This window comes from Orycteropus afer, unplaced genomic scaffold (assembly GCF_000298275.1).
Source record: "Orycteropus afer afer isolate SDZICR_OR568_19922 unplaced genomic scaffold, OryAfe1.0 scaffold00313, whole genome shotgun sequence".
Lineage (NCBI taxonomy): Eukaryota > Metazoa > Chordata > Mammalia > Tubulidentata > Orycteropodidae > Orycteropus > Orycteropus afer.
The window spans coordinates 3,082,997-3,107,166 of record NW_006921900.1 but is presented as its reverse complement, the minus strand read 5'-3'; the positions used below and the strand labels follow the sequence as shown (position 1 = coordinate 3,107,166).

The 24,170-nt window shown below is 35.9% G+C and overlaps 1 protein-coding gene across 1 annotated transcript in view; it reads right to left on the bottom strand.

Annotated features, from left to right (window-relative positions):
* IREB2 (iron responsive element binding protein 2) overlaps positions 1–24,170 on the bottom strand; it is an 82,019-nt gene that overhangs the window by 18,015 nt on the left and 39,834 nt on the right. The window contains exons 3-12 of the mRNA XM_007951840.2: positions 19,634–19,799; positions 18,114–18,251; positions 16,987–17,205; positions 14,036–14,105; positions 13,367–13,550; positions 12,469–12,608; positions 8,626–8,797; positions 6,591–6,691; positions 3,972–4,088; positions 2,685–2,844 (exon numbers count right to left, since the gene is read on the bottom strand). Coding sequence (XP_007950031.1) covers positions 2,685–2,844; positions 3,972–4,088; positions 6,591–6,691; positions 8,626–8,797; positions 12,469–12,608; positions 13,367–13,550; positions 14,036–14,105; positions 16,987–17,205; positions 18,114–18,251; positions 19,634–19,799 — 1,467 coding nt within the window. The remainder of the gene's footprint in view (positions 1–2,684; positions 2,845–3,971; positions 4,089–6,590; positions 6,692–8,625; positions 8,798–12,468; positions 12,609–13,366; positions 13,551–14,035; positions 14,106–16,986; positions 17,206–18,113; positions 18,252–19,633; positions 19,800–24,170) is intronic.

The following is a 24,170-nucleotide window of genomic DNA, read 5'->3' as shown; positions in this document are numbered from 1 at the left end:
GGAGGGTCGATGAAAGAGGGGGAGGCCTTCAACGAGATGGATTGATACGGTGGCTGCGATGATGGGATCAAGTATAGCGGGGATTGTGGGGCTGGCGTGGGATTATGGGCAGTGTTTCGTTCTGCTGTGCATGGGGTCGCTTTGAGTTGGAAACGACTTGACGGCACTTAACAACAACAACAAGACCTTGAGTTAGAAAATTAAAGGGAAGAATACCTTCAGAATTTCTCAAGCTGAAAGAACTGAAGGAAAAATTCAAGCTGTGAGTTGCAATACTGAAGGAGTCTATGGGCAAAATACAGTATGACACAGGAAGTATCAAAAGAAGATGGCAGGAACATACAGAATCACTATACCAAAAAGAATTGATGTTCAACCATTTCAAGAGGCAGCACATGATCAAGAACTGATGGTACTGAAGGAAGAAGTCCAAGCTGCACTGAAGGCACTGGTGAAAAACAAGGCTCGAGGAACCGACAGAGTATCTGTTGAGATATTTAACAACCTGATCCAACACTGGAAGTGCTCACTCATCTATGCCAAGAAATTTGGGAGACAGCTACCTAGCCAAGTGACTGGAAGAGATCCATGTCTGTGCCCATTCCAAAGACAGATGATCCAACAGAATGCCAAAATTGTTGTTATGTACCGTCGAGTCGGACCTGACTCATAGTGACTCCTTCTTGGGTTTCTGAGGCAGTATCACTACGGAAGTAGATTGCCCCAATCTTCCTTCTGATAAGTGGCTGGTGGGTTTGAACTGCCAGCCTTCTGGTTAGCAGTCAAGTGCCTTAGGCGCTATGCTACCAGAGCTGCCGGCTGCCGCCAAAATTAGTGAAAAGTATCATTAATATCACATGCAAGTAAAGTTTTGCTAAAGGTAATTTTAAAATGGTTGCAGTAGTATATCAACAATGAACTACCAGAAAATCAGGCTGGATTCAGATGAGGATGTGGAACAAGGGATATCTCTGCTGATGTGAGATGGACCTTGGCTGAAAGCAAAGAATATCAGAAAGATATTTACCTGTGTTTTATTGACTATGCAAAGGCATTTGACTGTGTGGATCATAACAAATTATGGCTAACACTGCAAAAAATGGTAATTCCAAAACACTTAATTGTGCTCATGAAGAACCTATACATAGATAGACCAAGAGGGTAGTCAACACAGACCAAGAGGGTAGTCATTTGAACAGTACAAGAGGATACTGTACAGTTCAAAATCAGGAAGAGTGTGCATCAGGGTTGTATCTTTTCACCATACTTGTTCAATCTCTATGCTGAGTAAATAATCTAAGAAGCAGGACTATATGAAGAATGTGGCATCAGGACTGAAGGAAGACTCATTAACAACTCACAATATACAACCTTACTTGCTAAAAGTGAAGAAGACTTGATGATGATCAAAGAGTACAGTCTTCAGTATGGATTACACCTCAACATAAAGAAAACAAAAATCCTCACAACTTGCCCAATAAGCAACATCATGACAAATGGAAGAAAGACTAAAGTTGTCAAGAATTTCATTTTATTTGGATCCATAATCAATGTCCATTGAAGCAGCAGTCAAGCAATCAAATGATATATTACATTGGGCAAATCTGCTGCAAAAGACCTCTTTAAAGTGTTAACAACCAAAAATGTCACTTTAAAGAATAATGTGGGTGTGAATCAAGCCATGGTTTTTTCAATTTTGTCTCATATGCGTGCAAAAGTTGGACAATGAGTAAGGAAGACCAAAGAAAAATTGATGCATCTGAATTATGGTGTCAGCGAAGAATACTGAATATACCATGAAGAATGAACAAATCCGTCCTGGAAGAAGTATAGCCAGAATGCTCCTCAGAACCAAGGAGGGCGAGAGTTTGTTTCCTATAGTCTGGATATGTTATCAGAAGGGACTACCCACTGGAGAAGGCCATCATTCTCGGCAGAAAGTAGAAGGTCAGTGAAAAAAGAGGAAGATCCTTAACAAGATGGATTGACATTGTGGCTATAACAACGGGCTCAAGTAAAGCAACAACTGTACCAATGTTGCAGTGTTTCATTCTGTTGTATAGTGGGTGGCTATCAGACGCAGTCAACTTGGAACAATCACCAACACTGTCGTTAGGTGCTTCTGAATTGATTCTGACTCACAGTAACCCCATGTGAGAGAGAACTGCCCATCACGTTTCTCAGCCGTAAACTCTACAGTAGAAGATCGTCAGGTCTTTCTCCCATGAAGCCACTGGAAGGTTTGAAAACCGTCAATGTTTCAATTAGCGGCTGAGCACTTAACCGTTGTGTTATCAGGGCTCCTTAACGTTTACTATATATAGTTTTAGTCATTAATTGTTCCGTATGTATCTAATTGATTCCATTTATGATCCTTGTCAATAATCTTACTTGCCAAGTTTCTAATAATCAAAAAGTATTTGCTGATTAACTCTACTTCTAAATTAACAGAAGAAGCAGATACAACCAATCAACACGTAAGTTATAGTAAAACAAACAAACAAAAATCACCTTACCATCTAGGTAATAAAGACAAAATTAGTAACATAAACCAACTCCAGCATCCTTAAGGTCTACTTAAAATCTTAGAAAGTCTCTCATATCAAATAAAGACATTGGTACTTATACAAAAGAGCATAACTAGTTTAGCAAAGAAAAATGTATGGTTATAAACCACAACCTACCTGCAGCAAGCATGACAGATGGATTACAGTTATTGGTACAACTGATAACTGCAGCAATGACCACAGACCCATGAGACAGCTTATATTCACTTCCTTCATAATTAATAGAGATGACATCATTTTGTTTTTCAGCTGCAATTTGGAAGCCTTTAAATCCAACCTATATAAATATGCATATAAATATAAATATTCTAGATACATACAGAAAAAATGGTAGAAAATCAGCAGAACCTGGCATATAAAGACTTAAATATGCAAAGTTCTGACTATTTGTGAGTGACACGAAAAGTCTGACATTCAGTAGCTGTAACTGAGCTGAAGCAGGAATCTGAATAGTCATGGTGGGAGTCTGGTGTTTATAAGAAAAGTTTTTTTTTTTTAGTCTACTGAGTTAGTCCAGCCAACTACCTAGGATCCACATCTTATCTAGATTCAGTGTTCTCTATTCATTCTTGGTTGAAGTAATTCTTATGAGATGGCACTTTTGTTTTTTTTTTGGTCAAAAATGGTCCTGAAGATTTGCTTCAAAATACCACACCAATGTGTAGGTATATGTGTATGTAAACTGATAAAATAAAACTGGCTGTGATTTAATAATGGTTGAAGCTGGGTGGTAGACATATGGGAATTTATTACACTGTTTCACTTCTGTACAAATTTGACATTTCCACAATAAAAAGCAGAAAAAGAATCTGAAAAGAAAACCAAACTATTAATTCTTAAGACAGAATATAGAGAAAGTGACAACAGTGAAGTCATTATCCTCAGACAAAAAAGAAAATTTAACCCCAAATGCCAAGGGGTCACTTGTTACTTAGTTATATGCTATTAGATTTTATTAGTGTAATTACAGTACAGTATAGCTTTCATTGTTGTTGTTAGTTTTCCTTCTAGTCTGGTGAGTCACAAAAATCTAAAACAGTGCTAACAGAACTTTCTGTGGAAATGTTCCAGATCTGTGCTACCAATACAATGGAGTCATAGCTATATGTGGCTATATTCGGCACATGAAAGAAGGCTATTATGACTAAGAAACTCCATTTTTAACTTTATTAAATTTTAATTAATTTAAATAGTCATAATCAACCTCTAATTCTCACAGTGAAAGTGGGAATAAGGTTATCAAATTACTGACTTATATTGGACAAAGGAAAGACAGGGCTGCTGGTATGTGACATAATATGTTAACAAATAATCCTAACAGCAGACCAAGTTAATAGGTTACACTATTGGTTCTTCACAGTATAATTAGGACAAATAAGTAGTTTGATAAAGATAGCAATCTACCTTTTCATTTAAGCAAGCTTGGAAATCACTTTTCATATCTGTTATAGCAACTCTATCCTGAGGTCTTTTTGGACCACTGACAGATGCAACTATTGAATTCAGATTAATCTGAATTACCTAGGAATGAGAAAGGAGAAAGAAAAGGCATTAGAATTTACAACTAAAGATTTCAATTCAAGCATTACTTTCTAAAGCAGAATATATTCACGTTTTAACGTAATTTAATAGTGAAAAATACACTAGAAATAAAGATTTTAAAACAAGCCCATTTAAACTTATGAAACATCACATTAAAATGTGCTAAAAGCAAGATTAACAGATCATTATGCTAACTACCACAATACCAACTATATATTGTTGTTGTTGTTATGTGCCATCGAGTTTGACCCAACTCATAGCGACCCCTCCTTGGGTTTCTGAGGTGGTATCACTATGGAAATAGACTGCCCAACCTTCCTTCCTCTGAGTGGCTTGTGGGTTTGATCTGCCAGCCTTCTGGTTAACAGTCAAATGCCTTAGGCGCTACGCTACCAGAGCTCCTATGAAACATAACATTAAAATTCGCTAAAAGCAAGATTAGCAGATCATTATGCAAACTACCACAATACCAACTATTTAGTCTATATAATTTCTGGGTTCCTAAATATTTCTCCCCACAAAGGTAAGTATCATCTTAACAGACATCTAATGATAAAGTAGATGCCTGTACCAGCTATCTACCAAATTACTGCTGCTGAGCTCAACATTCACCCCTCTTTATCTGCTCTGTGATAATGGAGATGGACCTAGTAAAAGCATTTCCCCTTTGTCAGATCATATGATGCTAAACCTGTCAGTAGAGGGTACTGGAAGGACATGGCAGGAGGTGAGGTTGGTGCTAAGGTGTCTTGCTATTCAGGTTCTTACAGATCGTGCTTGTATTCCTTGGTTGAAATAACTTCACTTCTCTACTATGTTTCTATTTCTTCACATTTTCCTTTGTGCATTTTACTTGGGCTATAATCAATCCAAACTAAGATTCTCTTCACTATAACATTCACAATTATTTAACAGCCCTGTTTATTCTAATTGATTATGACATCAGCTTTTCTTATACTTCCATTTGATAGAGTCAGGTGATCCTAATATTTGCCTTTAAATATGTATTTAAAGAGTTCTGATGGGTTTTAGTATTTTTTTTCCCTTAATCTGGTCAGTTTTTTTAATAGGCAAATTTATTCCATTTTATTCTAAACTAAAATTTTTTCCATTTAGCTTTTCTTATTATTTCCATATTTTTTTTTTTTTTGAAATGTGTACAAATTACTAGATTCAATAAACAGAACTACAAGGGATTTTAGAAAATTATCAGAGAACTTAAAAGACTTGCCTGGAGTGTCACATAAATTCAATTTCTATAGGTTCTATGTTGGTCTTTAATATGCCTATATTATACTGTTTTTCCCACCTGCTTACTGAATACCTACTACATGTCAGGGACTGTTTTAGGAGCTAGAGATAGAATGCCCAACAAAACAGTTCTTGTCTTCACAGAGTTACCTGTATTCTTACTGGGGGACCAAAAACAAGTACACCTACTCCTCATTTGACTGTCTTGTTATCTAACATTTCACACTGTGACAATGGTAAAAAAACCTACTATCCAACTATTCTGCACATTAACAATGTATATCTGGCAATAATACTGAGGTGCAAGGCTGAGTAATGGTGGTTGTGATGGTTAAGGTTATGTGACAACCTGGCTGGGCCATGATTCTCAGTGGTTTGGCAGTTATGTAATGTCGTTGTCATCCTTCATTTTTGCATAATGATTTGGTCTCTGTCAGTAAGTGAAGAGTCGGTATATACAAATTATTAATGATAGGTAATGATACATGTAATAAAGCAAAATAAAGTTGGATGAGAAGATAGATTTCCCTAAAGAACAGTTTTATAATTAATCAGGCTTATGATAAGAAAAATTATTTTAGATCTTTGCCAACCCCTCTAGAAAATGACTTTTATTAAAATTAAGACTTTCTAAAAGTGAATTCTACCTAGCACTTTAATACAAATATAAATTTCCAACAGATAATACTTTGTTGCATTATAAAATATATTTAAAACTAACATTTAAGACTGTATAATCATATAATCTCCTTTGACAGTAGTGGAAATTTTGCAAAATATAATCATCAACTAGATGTAGACATTGTGGAAACAAGTATTTTGGGGAGGATATTTTAGTATTCTTATCATAAAGTTAAAAAAAAAAAAAAGATAAATTAAACTGCTTATTTTAAATACTGGGGGAAAAAAAAAAGGCAAGCCTAAAATTCACTGCAATAAAAGCCTGTGTAAAATTAACAAATAAAACCAAACTACTGGGTCACAATTAACATATTGTTAAAAGTAATAATAGCTAACACTTACTGAGCACTTACTATGTGATTAGAGCCCCTTAAGAATGAGGCAGCTATTATCCTCATATTTTACACATGAGAAAATTGAAGCAGAAAGGCTAAATAAACGGCCCAAGGTACATAGCCAGTAAGTGGCAGAACTGAAGATTCAAACCCCTGGGGGTCAGGCTCCAGAATTTATACTTTTAACTACTACTAAATAGATTATTTTGGATACCTGGGAATATTCAGGTTCTCTTGAAGAATTCTCATCATTTTGAAACAATTTCACAGCTTTAAGGTAAGTTTCCATTGACTCTAGTTTGGCTTTGTCAAAACCTAAAAAGATGATGAGCAAAAAGAAATCCAGTAAGGAATATTTGAAATCTTCAGAGGTTAGGGTGCTGAATTCCAATGATGAGCAAGAAAACAAAGATTCCATATTATTAAGTATTTAGAATTCATTTATTTACAAATTAGTACTTTATATTTTCCTCTGAAGTAGTAATAACTTTACGTTTCATGTAACTTTACAAAACACATACCACTGGCTCCCATTAAAAGTTATTTGACCATAGACACAATAATGAATACTAAGCCAGTTCAATAAAACTCACTAAAAAATACTGTTTGCAGAATAAAAACCAAAAATGAAACTCAACAAAATAAACTACTACTAGCCATAAAGGCAAAAATTCACCACTTATCCCTAAATAGCAAGTAACATTAATGTAACAGTAAAAATGAAATAAAAGATAAAAATAGTTTCATAGAAAAGAAAAATAAAGAGATTTAACAAGATTTTCCAGAAATTAAAAGATTTAAATTGTTAGATGCTAGCAATTTTTAAAGTTTCAATTAAACACTTGGGTAGTTATGTGTAAGTCTGATGAAAACGAACAACTAACTGTGGCAGACTGTATTTTCCTTTGATGGCCACGATATATATTCCACCTTGTATGTTCTTATAATGTCATGATGACACTCATTCATCAAGAGGTGACATCTATGTTCATTCCCCTTGGACATGAGCAGACATTTCCAGGCCTCCACAAAAGGTGGAAATAATGCTGTGTGAATTGTGAAGCTAAGTCATAAAAGGCAATGTGATTTCCACCTGGCATTTTTTTCTTAGAATGCTTACCCTTGAAAAGTCACCATTTTGTAAGAAAGCCCAGTCCACCAAGAGAGATCACATGTGGGTGTTCTGGCTGAAAGCCTCACATGAGCCCCCTGCTGACAGCCAGCACTACCTACCAGAGATGTAAGTGAACAAGCCTTCATAATTTCAGGCCCTAGCTTTGAAGTCTTTGAGTTGATGACCCAGACATCATGAAGCAGAGATAAGCTGCTCCCTCTGTGTTACTGACTCAATAATAAATTATTGTTGTTTTAAGTTACTCAGCTTTAGGATAATTTGTTATAAAGCAATCAATCACTAATACATTAGATTAATATGTATGCAATAAGGCATCTCTACCCCACTGCTCTCTTAAACATTCTATCAACCAAAATCCAGATTAACAGAAAGCTTTGTATTATATGGGAACCATTCACTCCAGGGTTCCAAACGACTACTCATATATTTTGCCACGTGACTCACGAACTTCCAATAATCTACCTTCAAGCTGAAGAATGCTAGAATACGCCACAAAAATACACATATCATTAGAGATGAACAGCTCTAAAGTTTATTTAAAAAAAAAAAGATTAAATAAAGATGAGATCCTACTTTTTAAAGAATAGCAGCCTTATGAAACATGATTTTTTCCTATTTTAAATTAATCAACAGAAGAGTGGTGAAACTTTATAATAATCAAACTACAAAAAGATTTAGAACCTATAACTCTACATTTCTTTTCACAAAAACATGTACTTCTTTTTCTTTAAGTCAGAGCACTGATTCCCAAACCCTTTTGTCAGATGTCTTCTTTACTCCTGGGTATACAGGAGGGAATAGCTATGAACATGCTCATGACTGACTTCCTTTAAATTGCAAACTCTGATCCCTAAGCAGAAGTGAAAATAGCTATCACTAATGGAGAAAAAGTGAGGCAAAGATCAGTAATTTTGAATACGTCTTTTAAATAGCTGTAAATGGGTCACAGGGACTAGGGTTTGAGGACAACACTCTCTCTAAAGACATCTGAGGCAGTTTGAAAGCCAATGTTTCAAAATAAGAGATTCATGAATATTAAATAACAAGGTAGTGATTTATTATAAAAATCATCAGACAGACACATTGGAAATATATTTATCTTAAATCATCTTACCTGTATATTCTAAATGTTTTAATGTCACATTGTCAACAGGGAAAAAGCTGAGGATAGCACCATATTCTGGACACATGTTTGCTATTGTAGTTCGATCAACTACAGATAATTGTGAAACTCCATTTCCAAAAAACTCAACAAACTTTCCAGCCACTCCTGCTTGCCTGAGGTGCTATAAAAAGGGACATAAACAAACACAGACAAAACTAGCAAGGCTAAGATTAGCATGGATTCCCTGGGAAACTATAAAGTCTATAAGTTTTAACCAATCCTAGTGACAGCTCTGGTAGCATAGTGGCTATGGCACTTGACTGCTAACCAGAAGGCTGGCGGTTCAAATCCACCAGCCACTCCTCGGAAGGAAGATGGGGCAATCTACTACTTCCGTAGTGATACTGCCTCGGAAACCCAAGGAGGGGTCACTATGAGTCGGGGCCGACTCGACGGCAAACAACAACAACAAGTGACAGTTAAGAAAAGATATCCATTATTGTTCTTATGAAACATCAATTATTCTGGTTTTGTGGGTATTTTAAAATAGTCAACAGAACAGTGTTTAAATTTCATTTAATCAAAGTAGAAAAGTACCTGAAAGCTCAAGATGGCCTAGAGTCATATTTTAACATCTTTGAAATAGGAGGGTGCGAATGGCTGTACAACTTGAAGAATGTAATGATTATCACTAAATTGTACATGGAGACGGTTAAATATTCTTAACAACAACAAAATAAACTTAAAAAAAAAAAAAAACAGAAAAATATACAGTAAGAGTAAACATACATAATACATTAGATTTTTGAATCAGTAAGCAAAAATGGCAATAATATTAAGAAAAACATGTTGTTGTTTTTGTTGTTATGTGCCGTCGAGTCAGACCCGACTCATAGTGACCCCTCTTTGGGTCTCCGAGGCGGTATCACTATGGAAGTAGATTGCCCAACCTTCCTTCCAAGGAGTGGCTGATGGGAAGAAAAACATAGCCAGAGGAATCTAAAAAGCAGTATTAATTTTCAGGATGTCAGAAGAATCGATTTCTCTAAAAACATCATGGGATACTCCTTTTCCTTTAGGGATAATCCTGCAATTCTCAATTTAACTTCTTTACCTTTTGGTAACATGTACTTAGTTCATCAATCACTTCTCTAAGATGTCAAAATTTTTTCTATTAGGGAAAAATAATCAATACTGTATTTTGATAAAGGGTGTTCTGGTTACCTAGAACTGCTCTGACAAGAAATATACCACAAATGGGATGGCCTTAACAAACAGGAGTTTAATCTCTTACAGTTTGGAGGCTTTAAGTCCAAGTTCAAAGTGCCAGGCTCTAGGGGCTAGGTGACAGCCCCTCAACCTTGGGGTCCAGCTCTGCCTCCTGCTCCTGGCCCACTGGAGCTAGAGGTATTTCTTCACTCAGACAGCAGCTGGCTGCTGAGGCTGAGAAACCCCAAGGTTGACAAGTAAAAAAGGCACAGTCCTGATGTTACCACACGGCAGGTCCATTTTAAGTCCATTTTAAGTCCCAAGGTCGGCAGAGCATAGCAGGCTGCTGAGCAAACGACACGGCTGCATGCAGGGTCCAAGCGTGCCATAGGCTAGAGACCATTCTCAAAGCTTCTCCTTATATACAGGAAGCAGACCACATACCCAAAGGCAGCTACTCAGCTGCTCCCAGTAGATTCCACCATGGAGTTGATTACCAGTCTCATCATGGGGAATACTATATCCAGCTGCCCAGCCACTCAACCAGGCCTAGTCAAGCTGACATACAAACATAACCATCATAATTCCACCCCTTGTCAACTTGGCACCTGTACAGATCTTCAGTGGGTGGTATCTGCACACGTCTTCTCCACTGGGTGGCTCCAGTCCCCTAGTTCCTGAATAGTGACCTCACCCTCTTGGCCTAGAAACAGGCCCTGCTCCTCTCCCTCTTGGCCATGGCAGCCCCGCCCCCTCACTCTTGGACAGCGGCTATGGCTCCATCTCACTGGCTCACACTCCAGAACCAAGTTGGTGAAGGCCTGGCTCTTTGAAACCTAGGAAACTGTGGTCGTTCCACCCCCAAAGGCCATGGTCCTACCCTTAAGGCTGAGGCAGCTCTACTTCCATTTCCTTGGTCTCTCCGCTTGTGCCGATTAATGCCGAAGGCAACCCACTCTGCAGAAAATCTTCCTGCCCTAAAAACACTCAGCTTTCTTGCTCTGTGGGCCGGCCAAACCTGCTACCCCATTTTATGCCGGTCTTCTCTACCAATTAATGCCCAAAGGCAACCCACTCCGCCAGGAAGCTGCCTAAACAAAGGCATCAAGCATCAAGCTTTCTCCTCTGTGGGCTGGTAATGCTGTCGCTGTCTCATGCCAGTTCTCTTGGCTCTGCTCCTGCCGTCTCTCATGCCGGTCTCTTGCCGTCTGTCCTGCCATCTGTCCTGCCATATGCCAGGGTCTTGGGTCCAGGACGCACTCCACTCCTATTTCCACATTTTAGTTATCTGTCAGAGCAGCACCCTACTCTCTTGATACCCAATTCTGTTCTAGTTACCTAGTACTGCTCTGACAAGAAATATACCACAAATGGGATGGCCTTAACAAACAGGAGTTTAATCTTACAGTTTGGAGGTTTTAAGTCCAAGTTCAAAGTGCCAGGTTCTAGGGGATGGGTGACAGCTCTGCCTCCTGCTCCCGGCCCACTGGAGCTAGAGGCATTTCTTTACTCAGACAGTTGCTACAGCAGGGTCCAAGCGTGCCATAGGCTAGAGACCATTCTCAAAGCTTCTCCTTATATACAGGAAGCAGACCACATACCCAAAGGCAGCTACTCAGCTGCTCCTAGTAGATTCCACCATGGAGTTGATTACCAGTCTCATCATGGGGAATACTATATCCAGCTGCCCAGCCACTCAACCAGGCCTAGCCAAGTTGACATACAAACATAACCATCACAAAGGGATTACCATTTCCTTCCCTAAGAGGTATCCTGAAAGCCTCCAGATCAATTATCTAACAAACAATGCTGAGATTCGGGATCCAAAGTGGAATTATATATGGAACATTTACCAGGATTGTTCATCTAACAAAACGGCACTTAATCATAATAAAGTTAGTGAGAATGAGAAATTTAGGATGGAGTTACTAGTTATTGCTCCCTAGGAAACTTGTGAATGTATGTACTGAGAGCATGCAACCAGTATTTAAAAAATACAGAGAAAAAGTTTCTATACAGTACTTCAAAGAAATATCAATACAGCAAATACAAAAATTTGACACTAGCCTATTTTTACAGTCCATATTTTTGAAAGTATTATCTAGTGGAGTAATAGTTTCTAAAGGACAAATGATTCAAGTAAATATTATTAAAAGGGATACAATCAGACTTTTGCTAAGTAAGATACTGTTTTTTATTTATGCAGTCAACAAGCATTTACTGATAATATAAGGCATTAAGTTAACAGCATGAAACAAAGAATCTGGCCACTTCGATTACAATGCTTGTTCTACCACTTACTATTCAGATCTATGACCTTGGGTTAGTCATCAAATCATTTTCTGCCTCAAATTTTTCAGATTTAAAATGGGGAGAATAACAGTAGCTATCTCATATGCTTATACTAAGAAATAAATGAATTAATGTATGTCAAGTGAACAGCGACACAACAAATTTTTTTTTACCAGTAGAAAATGTTTTATGTTTGTAGTTATCACGATGATGTAAGTATCATGATGTGGCTAATAATGTCAGAGTGCTAAGGATCTTGTGATGAACTGTAATCCTGCTCCTGCAGGGCTTCTAAACTTAAATAAAAGTAGAGTCCACTATGTCATATAGTCAACCACAACTTTAACTTACCTTTGTAATGCCAAGAACAATGTCTATGGATGTAACAAAAGGATTTGATGACCCAGTTAACTCACATCCAACCACCTCTGGTAAACTAAGAGAAATGGGCAGACCAAGCATAACTGCTTCAGTTTCAATGCCTCCAACTCCTAAAATAATAGACAGGTACATTAGTACAGTATATTTAAAGGTAATTTAACTTTGTAAATTCTAAATTTCTAGATGCTTTATGACCTTGCTTACACAGTATCTTACACAGAGTTGCTACATTGCTATTATTGTGTAGATAACGAACCCAAGCCTTCTCAAAAGTGACACCACTCAGATGGTTGTAAAACCAATTTTTACATTAAGTTCAGTAAACATTTATTGAAGGAGCCCTGGTGGCACAATGGTTAAGCAATCAGCTGCTAACCAAAAGATCAGCGGTTCAATTTCATCAGCTGCTCTGTGGAAAAAAGATCTGACAATCTGCTCCCCTAGATTATAGCTTAGGAAACCCTATGGGGCAGTTCTACTCTGTCCTATAGGGTTGCTCTGAATCGACTTGACAGCACAACAACAAACATTTACTGAATGCTTACTATGCCTGTTACTAAAGAATTAAGATATGTAAAGAAGGCCAAGAGAAGCCACTAAAGGACTTTAAACAAGGGAGTAACCACACTACCTTCATAAAAATCATCATCATCACTCCACAAATGGTAGTGGGCAAATTTCTTTTCATAAATCCTCTTTTACCACATAGCTTATAAAACCCTAAGTATTTTTAATCTGTGTTGCTGCTGTCTATCATAGATAACAAAACAGTCTCAAGAGGCCATAAAGACCTGCTATTTATGTTCTTTAATGTTTTCTCACATCCCTGTCCTAAAAATAAATGAAATACATTTGGTCATTTACTTACCCCATCCCAGAATCCCCAAACCATTCACCATGGTTATATGAGAATCTGTGCCCACTACGCTGTCGGGAAAGAGGAAGTCCTTTTCTTCAAAAACCACTCTTGACAAATATTCTAAGTTTACTTGATGTGCCATTCCAGTTCCAGGAGGGATTACAGCCACATTCTTAAAAACTCTTGAACTCCACTATATTTTGTTTAAGAAATACAAGAGTTAGTACATTTTATGAATTTGTGCATATAAGATATAAATAGCAACACTAAAACTGTCTTACTTGAAGTTCAGTATAGTCAATTCCAAGTTTATAGTACATACATTAAGACAAATATGTTGATACTAAACCTAAATTTATTAACTTTGCAGATTAGAATAAAATTAAATGTGTATAAGAAAAATATTCAAACAGTCCAGATAAATAATGTTCCAACTGTGTTCCATGGATTCACAGGGATGGAAAGAAGGGAGGGCCCAGTGTAAAGGCCATACTCACTTACCTAGTGTCATTCTTTTTCAATACACTGGAGTTCCCAGTAGGATTTTATTTGGGGAAATGAAAGGATTTTATTGCTATAAATTCTTTAAAAAAACCCCACTAGTCTAAAGATATAAAAATCACACCTATTAATATTTTTATAAATTTCTACACAAAATTTCCCCTAAATTATTTATACCTTGAAAAATTGAAGCCTTTCTCGATTTCTGCCAAATTCTACTTCTTGATTTTTTAACGCTGTTTCAGGTCTAAAAGGAAGAAAAGCTGACATTAAGTGTATGTATTACAGGAAAGATATGCCTTATGTCTTTCTAAGTCTTCGTTTTTATGCACAAATATACAAACATGTTTTTAAAAAATGCCTGGAAAAGCAACTTACTAGACTTTTTAGAATCAGTGGTTTTCTTTTCCAACAAAGAAGTTCTACTTTAAATAATACAGTAGAAAGTAGTGAATTATTATTTTACTAGGTATAATCAAGTCCAAAATCATGGATTTCACTGTTTTAATATTTGGCTAAAATCACGAGAAAAATAAAATCGTAAGCTTTGTTGAGTTTCACGTTGCAAGGAAAGACGGTAATAATATGCATGTACATTTCTACCTACTTCATTCTTATTCCAGTTAAACAACTGAACTGGAAATGGGGGTTGATTACATGAAGAATTATTGCTATGTTGCAATGACACACAGCTCAACATCATTTTATAGTTTAAAATGAACTTGTTGCAAAAATCTTTTCATCTCACCTAAAAGGCCACTTTACATACAAGTGGCATTTTACATGGATTATACAGTTTACATGAATTATTAAATTCTTTATTTCACCTGCCAGCTGGTGACTGGAATATCAGCATAAGTTATATTTAAAGGTCCTCCAGGGTCCAGATAATTCTAGTTTAAAAAGCTGTATTTTAAAAAACAAAAAGTCTACTTTAATAATTCATTGCTGAGTGATCGTTTTAAGTCATACCACATCTTAGTGAAATTTCTCTCAGGACCTCAGGGAACGTGTTCTTCCAGAACCACTGTGATTATTTTCCCTTCTCCTAGCATTTATGTCTACAAAGTGCCATACAAACATTTATTAATTTATAAGCCTACTTCCAATTAGGTAATGATTTCAAGTGTTAAATGTTATGCTCTCAACTTGTTATTCCTCAATTTCTTGTTTGAGCATATAATTAACACTTCTTTGATGCATTAAGGAACACAAAAGATAGTTACTATTTTCACAAAGTCAATATAACCCATCTTAATACTTTACAATTTAAAGCCAAAATTGAGGGGAAATGTTACACCAAACTGGATTTTCATAAATAAAAATACACCACTTAAGCACTTCATACTCTGCCAGTTATGAAAAGACTAACAAGAAAATCAATGCTTTTTGAATCAATAGATCTTTCTAGGATACTGATTTCTTTATATGAGATGTTAATCTCAGAAGTTAACATGCCTGATAATGACAAGCAGACAGCAGAAAAAAAGGAGTGATTACTAAAACAATCAAAATTATAATTAGATGGCAAAGAACCCACAGATTATACTGGATTCTTAGAAAGGAAGAGCATGAGTCACTATAAACCCTGAGGCTTTATAGAAATATTGAGATCAAAATTTTAGAACTAGACAGGACTTGAAAGATTCCGTTCAGGGACAAATGAATTAATTTATTATTTGGCATTTAGGATGAAATATCTGCTGCAAAAGACCTCTTTGCTGAAGAGCAAAGATGTCTCTTTGAAGACACACACAACAAACAAACTTGCTACCATTGAGTCAATTCCAACTCACAGCAACCCCACTGGGTTTCCGAGGTGATAAATCTTTAAGGAAGTAGTAGACTGCCTCATCTTCCTTTCGCAGAGTGACTGGTAGGTTTGAACTGCTGACTTTCTGGTTAGCGGCCAAATTCCTTATCTATTATGCCACCAGAGCACCTCTTTGAAGACTAAGGTGTGCCTAACTCAAGCCATGGTATCTTCAATAGCCTCATATGCATGTGAAAGAACAAGAGTTGATGCTTTTGAGTGGTGGTGTTGGCAAAAAAACACTGAAAGTACCATGGACTGCCAGAAGAACGAGCAAATCTGTCCTGGAAAAAGTGCAGCCGGAATGCTCCTTGGAAGCAAGAATGGCCAGACTTCATCTCACCTACTTTGGTAATGTTGTCAGAAGGGACCATTCTCTAGAGAAGGATATCATGCTTGGTAAAGTGTAAGGTCAGCGAAGAGGGGAAGACCATCGACAAGATGGATTGACATAGTGGATGCAATGATGTGCTCAGGTATAGCAAGGATTGTGAGGATGGTGCACAACTGGGCAGTGTTTCGTTCTGTTTACAAATGGTCACTATGAGTCAAAGCCGACTTGATGGCACCTAACTACAACACAACATGTGGATACTATTCTTAGCTATTTTAAGTCTTAAATATGCTCATTTTTTCCAACTTAAAAAAGTTTAAGGACTTTAATAGCTTCTCATTCAAAAGGTAAACTGTTTTGGAAACGCTGTAACATATAAAAATTCAAGCCATAAAATAATTTTTCTTATTTTGAAAAATTACCTGTTAGGAAATCTAACCAAAACAAAGTAAGTTTTTTTCCTAGGCAGGTTACACTCTATGGTACTATGCAGATAATCATTTATGTAAAAGGACTCATCAAACATATACAATAATATTCTTAACACACAGAAGGCTCTTAATGCAATTTACAAATATTTGAGACCCCCTTGTAGGAAAAGCAAAGTATAAGTAGGGAATTCACAAAAGAAATACTAATGGCTAATAAGCATGTGAAAAATGGTATGAATTCACAAAGTTAAAAAATATAGTTTAAGATGAAATCACGTTTTTCTGCCTAAATGTAAATAAAATGTATTTAGAGATAAATCTAAAGAAAGATTTTCCTTCTAAGGAACATAAATAAATACTGGTATTTAGATAGAGACTACCATTTTAAGTAACTTTGTTTCTTTCAGAATAATAGGAAATAGGTATTAATACCCAATTCAGTGGAGTAAATATAAAGGCAGTATAACAGGCATGCGGGGTGGGTGGGAATATGATTTCTATAACAAAAACACAGTCTGGCTAATAAATAGTAACAAAATGAATTTCATACTCAGGCACTGGTTGCAAATGAAAAGGACACAGAATGGGTGTGTTCTCAATCTGTGAGGAAAATTTTCCTGAGTTTCGGCCCAGTTCTCCAGAATCACATGATCCTCGGCAGGTAGTCTGGCCTCTGCAGGGAAGCTTCTTAGGCTGCACTTTAAGTGGAGAGAGTTTTCCTGCTTTCTGTAGGTCACCACCTCCAGGATTTGGAGCATTCTGTATTGCACTATTATTCCAAAAAGGAAACAAATACAACAATTTAAAGTGTCAGAACTTTAGCTCTTCAAAAAAATGCACACTAGCAATGCTATCTGGAAGTAACTGATTGAATGTTCAAAGGGTAATATATAATTTAGGTATCAAAAGCAAACCTCAGATTATATATTTAAGAAAAACTAACTTAAAAGTAAGGAGACAAAAACAGAATTCTAAGTGCCCAATAGAATCATTTCATATACTTCTATAACAATTTAAATAACTTTTCATAAGTACTGAAATAAGAGTTTTGTTTCCATCTAACAACTTTAAAAAGCTGAGAGCCATAAGCTTTAATCTAGAGAGAAAACCTATCATGAGTTACAATAAATTGCAGTCTTACTCTGTTACTGTAGAGAAAGTAAAAGACAGCTAGTGTATGAAAACAGAAACACGTCTTCTCTAGCTTGACCTTAAAAAAGGGGACTTTAAAAATATAAGAACTTATTTCAGTTTATTTAGGGAAAGTAGAGCTCTAATGGGCTCAGTATCAGCAATTAATTAGACATTCACCACTCACATCTTTAGTTTCCCTATGAAAAATAAATGGACTTATTAAAAAAAAAAAAAGGGAAATGAAGACTGAATTAGATATCCCCTCCAAAAAAGCAGGCCTTAGTTCATACATTTCTGTCAAATATGACAGCAGAAACACATATACAAACATAAAAATAACTTTAAACTCAGACTAAGTATAACAAAATTCACCAATTCATAAACTTTTTACCACAGTTTTTATTTTCATACACTAGTCAATATTAAATGCAGCATTATTTTACACTGACAAATATGATCTCCCTTTTTGCTAAATCATATACTTCCAGGAGGATGGCTACCAGTTAACTTGCATGGCTGTCTTTACAAGTATCTGCAAAATACCATTTACTGAAGTCAATTTGTAAAGAATGGTCAACTGTGAGATCTGTTGGACAGGCGGGATGGACTTTCTGAGGATCACCTCCAAGGGTTTTCACTGCCTCCCTCATAGCAGCAAAATCCACCATTGCTGGTATTCCACTATAAAATAAAGAATGATCCAATTACAGTTCTAATTCTTCTTTTATATATGCTTAATAAATGATTAATACATATTTACTCATTTTTATATTTAAAAGTATCCCTTTTTAGTTTGCATTCATGTTTGATAATGTACTAGTTCTCCAAAGTTAGATCTATCTAGTTTAATGAAAATTAATATTAAATATCATCTGAGAACTAGAGTTCTCAAGGGGGAAGATGTGCCAAAATAACACAAGAGATGATTTTCTGAGGCACAAGAGAACTTCAAGGGAACTGCTTCTTGAATCCTTTTTCTCTAGCCTTGAATTTTATGATAATTTCTTTTTCATTAGTTCCAGCCCCCTTCTGCTACCTCAAAAGCTTTTTGTTATTTTATATTCAGCCACCCAATTATATAACAAACATTTACCAAAGGTCTTCAATGTGTACAAGGTCAAAGAAGACATCATTCCTACTCTCAAGGAACTTGTAAGATACAAATAGTATCACAAGTATCATACTAGCAGCATATACAGGGTACCCAGAGCAGTGGCATACAAACCAGGTTTGGGAGGTAGGTATGTAGAATGTTCTTATTTGTCTAGTTAACTCTTATGTTTTCTTCAAAACTCAGCTCAAAGTTAACTCTTCCAGCAAATAATCCCCAGACACCCTGATCAGGCAAGGTCTTTCAGGGTATAGTAATGAGTTTGGATTTTATTCTAATTGTGATCAAAGACACCTGGTGCATTTAAAAAAGAGGAATGATATGACCTGGTTAACATTTTCACACAGTTGCTCCATCTACTGTGCAAAAAACAAACTATAGATCACAAGCGCAGAAACGGTAGTATCAGTTAAAAGATTATTGCAGCTGTAATCCAGGCAAGAGAAAATGGTGACTAGAACCAAGAGGGTAGTAGTAGAGAAGCTAATAAGTATTTGGACTCAGGACATATTTCAAAAGTACAACAGATAAAACTTGCTGATACATTGTCTACAGAGTATGAAAGAAAGGAATCATGACGATTCATAGATTCCTGGCCTAAACAAATGGGAGGAAAATGGCATTATTTACTATGATGGAGAAGACTTGGAAAAGAATAGATGAGGTAGGGGTGGGATATCAAGTTCTGGATACATCAAGTTTCAGAAGTCTATTAGACAGTTACATGGAGATGACAAAGTAGGCAATGTAGGAAAAGCAATTTCTGAAAAATGGCATAAGAAATGGGTGCCTACTTTCTAATGAATTGCTTCAGTTCAGAAAGGGCAGTTTTCTAAACTACCCTTTACAACTGGAAACAGAACAAAAAACAACAGAGCCAAATATCAATTAGCCTGAATTTTAAAAAGGGGAATTTCTGAAAAGTCATTCTTGAAAAATAAACATCACTCACGTAAAATCTTGAAGAAGAACACGGGCAGGAAAAAAGGGCACTTCGACATTGCTTTGTTTGGTTTTCCAGTCTAAAATGTTCATAACATCTTCCTTTTTCATTAAAAAACCATCACAATTCCGTACAGCAGCTTCCAACAGGACCCGTATTGAATAAGGCAGAGCATCTGAATCAGAGAGAATATTAGTATCAATAAGGGAATAGTAATTATCATATATTGTAAAATTTACAAAAGTAAAAAGTTAAAGACAAATATGCACTGTTTTCTCAATGAAAAAAATTTATTTTTAGTTTAGTATACATTGAAGTAAAACATCATTCATACTAGTATTAGACTTTCTGTAACTTTGTCTTTCATATATACATAAGACTAACCAAAAAAACCAAATCTACTGCCATCAAGTCAATTCTGACTCACAGCAACCCCCACTGGGTTTCTGAGGCGGTAACTCTTTACAGAAGTAGACTGCCTCATCTTCCTTCCGTGGAGTGGCTGGTGGGTTTGAACTGCCAACCTTCTTGGTAAGCCTTAGGCACTGCACCACTAGAGCTCCTTATACATAAGCCTAATGCCCTGAAAACGCAGAGATAAAAATCACATGAGAATTGCACTGATTTGGGAACATCAGACTGTAAACATGACAAAATACCTGCTATTCAGAGAAGACAGAAATATTGAAAAGGACAGAATATTCGATTTAAATACAGTAATAATGACATCCTTTATTATAGCTAAAATGGTTAAACTGTGTAATAGTATATAATGCATTGAAAAACTTTCCATAAAAAATGTTCAAGTTTAAAAATAAATTGGGGAGCTTGGATAAGTAAAATTCATTTCATGAAAACTTTCAGTCACTCGTTTATGAATATATTAGAGAACTAGATTTCCATATTTAAAAATTTTCAATCATACTAAGTCCTTGTATCAAATTTTTGCCACATACAAGTGTTTCTTGAGATTTAAAGGGAAGACTGAATCAGTATGGGACTGCCCGATACGGTCACACAACAGACTACCTTTAAAGGTGTGAAGATACCAATATAACGAATAAGATGTGATCTCTAGGATGTAACATCAAGTGAAAAAGCTGTAAAAAAAACAGTCTTTACAGTATATCATTTTTTGTGAAAGAAAAGGAAGTTAATATAAATATATAAGCATATTCTTGAAATGAAACAATGAAAGGATAAATGGAAAAACTTAGTATATATCCCACACTTATTCTGGCTGTATCTCTGAGGTGAGATATATACTAAGGGCAAAAATAACCACAAAGAAAACATTGGTATTTTGTTATTTTGAAATTATCTTATGCATATTGAAAAGAAAGCACATAAATAATTTTATTACTATCGTTGGGAACCAAGATTTTCAAGAGAAACAACATATGAATATAAAAGAGTAATAATCTAAGTTAAAAAAAAAAATCCTCACACTTCAATTGGAAATGTCAGTATTAACTGAGAATTTTTTCTTTCTAAAAACATGTATTTCCCAGTTCTGTCCATTAAAAAGGCCTAGAAATAATATGACAACCCAATAATACTGAACCTCTTAGTGACTCAGATTGTTGTTGCTAAATACCACTTTCCATTAAGAATCAGAGTTTCTTGGAGAAATGGCCAATTCCATACCTAGGACTGGATATGTAAAATATGAGCCTGGACCACAATAATCACCAAAGAAGCTACCAAAGATTAGTGGGGTCATGTCACAAGGACTCTAATCAAAAGAGGATTCCTACTGGCCAAAGATGGATGAATTTCCACATCAAAAAGAATAATAACAGCAATTCAATGGAATACATTAAATATATAAATAGCCCTAGTTCACAGCTACTTAAAAAAAAGCCTTTCATCAATGACCAGTGGAAGTTGCTAGTGCAAAGGCACCAACTCATTAACCTGAAAATTGACAAATAACAGGGAAAAAGATCAAGCATTAATCTTGTCTTTCTTGATTTTAAGTAACCAAATAGCTAAAAAGAGAAAGTTCTTTATATAGAATTACAGGTAATAAATGTAGAAAGAATGATGTAATTAGAAAAACCACCAAATGTGTAACAGCTAATGAAATCATCTAGGCAGTGATCATAAATGGATGCTAGAATAATGAGGTAATATGTGGATGGGAAACTTATAAATGGCTGCATCAAGCTGATAACAGCTGTATCCACTTAGTATAACTAAAAATAGGACATTACAAATATTATTTGCCTCTCGAGAAATAGGAAATACAAGTACCAACTAGAAGTATTCTAGCAATCAAATCAAACCTTTACCTCTAATTTCCAGTTAACAGGAAATATGAGGGATAGTGGAATAGTGAAAAGACACCACAAGAAAACAAATCAGCCTAATCAAGAATGTGGGATGTTCTGCAGAATAAAGAACTTGGTTTCTTCAACAGAAAAATAGCATGGAAAAGAAGAGAGGTAGGCTATTACAGATTAAATGACAAAAGACATAACAATCAAGTGCTAAATGTGGACTGTGTTTGAATCCTATTTTGAAAAAAAACAATTGTAAAAATATATTTCTGAGACCAGAGAATCTGAACAGGATGGGATAGATTTTATTAAGGAACTATTACTAATTTTATTAGGTGTAATAATCTCACTGTGATTATTATTTTTTAAGTCCTTTTATCATCAGAGATCCATACTGAAGGATTATAGATTTTAAAAACATCATATTAAATAGAATATTTGAAAATAAAAAAAGACTGGTAAATGCTGATAAATGGCTAAGTACATGGTGGGTCATTATATTACTCTTTCTCTATTTTGTATGTTTGAAAAGTTTAAGATACGTAAGTTAAAGAATAATGAAGCTGCAAGTAAAGAGGATAAAGGACTATTGAATCAGAATTAGAAAGAGATTCTAAGCCTGGACCATTTACATAGATATGACCTCCAGAAACTGACTCAGGTTGAGGCATTTATTTAAAATGAGAATGCTAGCTACCTTTAAGAGATATGAAGAGAATCTTACCATACTTACCTCATTCTGAAACATAATAAAGTAAGTTCTAAAACCAATCTAAAAAACCCACTGTTGAGTCATAGTGACTCTGGAAGAAGGAGCAGAACTGCCCAACAGTTTCTAAAGGCTGAAAATATTTACAAATGCCTTAGGCAGTACACCACCAGAGCTCCTTTACAGAAGCAGACAACCACATCTTTCTTCTGCAGTGTCTGGTGAGTTTGAACCAACAACCTAGTTAACAGCCTACTGCTTTAACCACTGCACTGCCAGGGCTCTTCAAAGTTTTAAAAACCAAGGAGGAATGTCATGGGGAGTGGAGGGGGGAGAAAAGTAGAATTTTTAATAGAACATATGGTGATAATGAAAAGTATTACCACAGAAGAGATTAACTTTCTATAGTTTCTGGATAAACAATCATAGGAATATTAACATTTGTTTAAAGTATCTTCATAAAAAGCTTTTCATCAGATTTCTAGTCAAACATGGTAAATACCAGCAATTCTAATTCTCTCCACTCTCTTCTAAAATCCAATCAGATGACAGTAAAGAAATAAAAATGGTTGTAAACCCATAAAAAACAAAGAGAGAGGGACAGGAAAAATGAACACAATTTTAGGGAAAAAAAAGCACATGGATGATGACTGGTAATTACGGCTAACAAAAATAAGAGCAGAGAAAGCTGAAACTTAAATGCCTACGCTGGGGAAAGCAAACCAGAAACGAAGACCATGAGTCAGAATTTCTTACAATTTTATTAACAGAAGCATTAGAAACTGGAAGACAATAGAACAATGTCTTCAAAATTCTGAGTGAAAACACTGTCCAACCTAGAATTTTATACCTAGACACACTATAAATTAAACATGCACTAAGAATTTTACTTTCCAGTCATTATTTCTGGGAGCTCTGGTAGCATAGTGGCTAAAGCACTTGACTGCTAACCAGAAGGCTGGCGGTTCAAACCCACCAGCCACTCCTCAGAAGGAAGGTTGGGCAATCCTACTTCCGTAGTGATAATGCCTCGGAAATCCAAGGAGGGGTCGCTATGAGTTGGGGCCGACTCGACGGCACATAACAACAACAACAGTCATTATTTCTTAGGAATCCACTGAAGGATCTGATCTATAAAACAAGAGAATAAACACAAAAGAGAAAAATCAAAGACTAGGTAATGGAGTTGTCATCACAGAAGACAGCAAAGAGACTCTCCCCAGTGAGTGGTCATCTAAGATACAACTATTAGTCTCTATCTGTCCAGAGCAAAAGAGAAAGAAGGAAACCAAAGATTCAAAGAAACTAGTCCAAAGAACAAGTAGTCTCTACAAACCACAGCTTCATCTACCTTGAGACCAGAAGAACTAGATGGTGCCTGGCTACCAGGACTGACTGTTCTAATCAGGGTCACAACAGACCTTGACAGAATGGGAGACAAATGTGAACAGAACTTCAAATTACTAAAAACCACCACCACCACGAGACCTACTGCACTGCTTGAGATAACAGGGATCCCTAAGACTACTGCCCTGAGATACTGTACTCTTCCAAC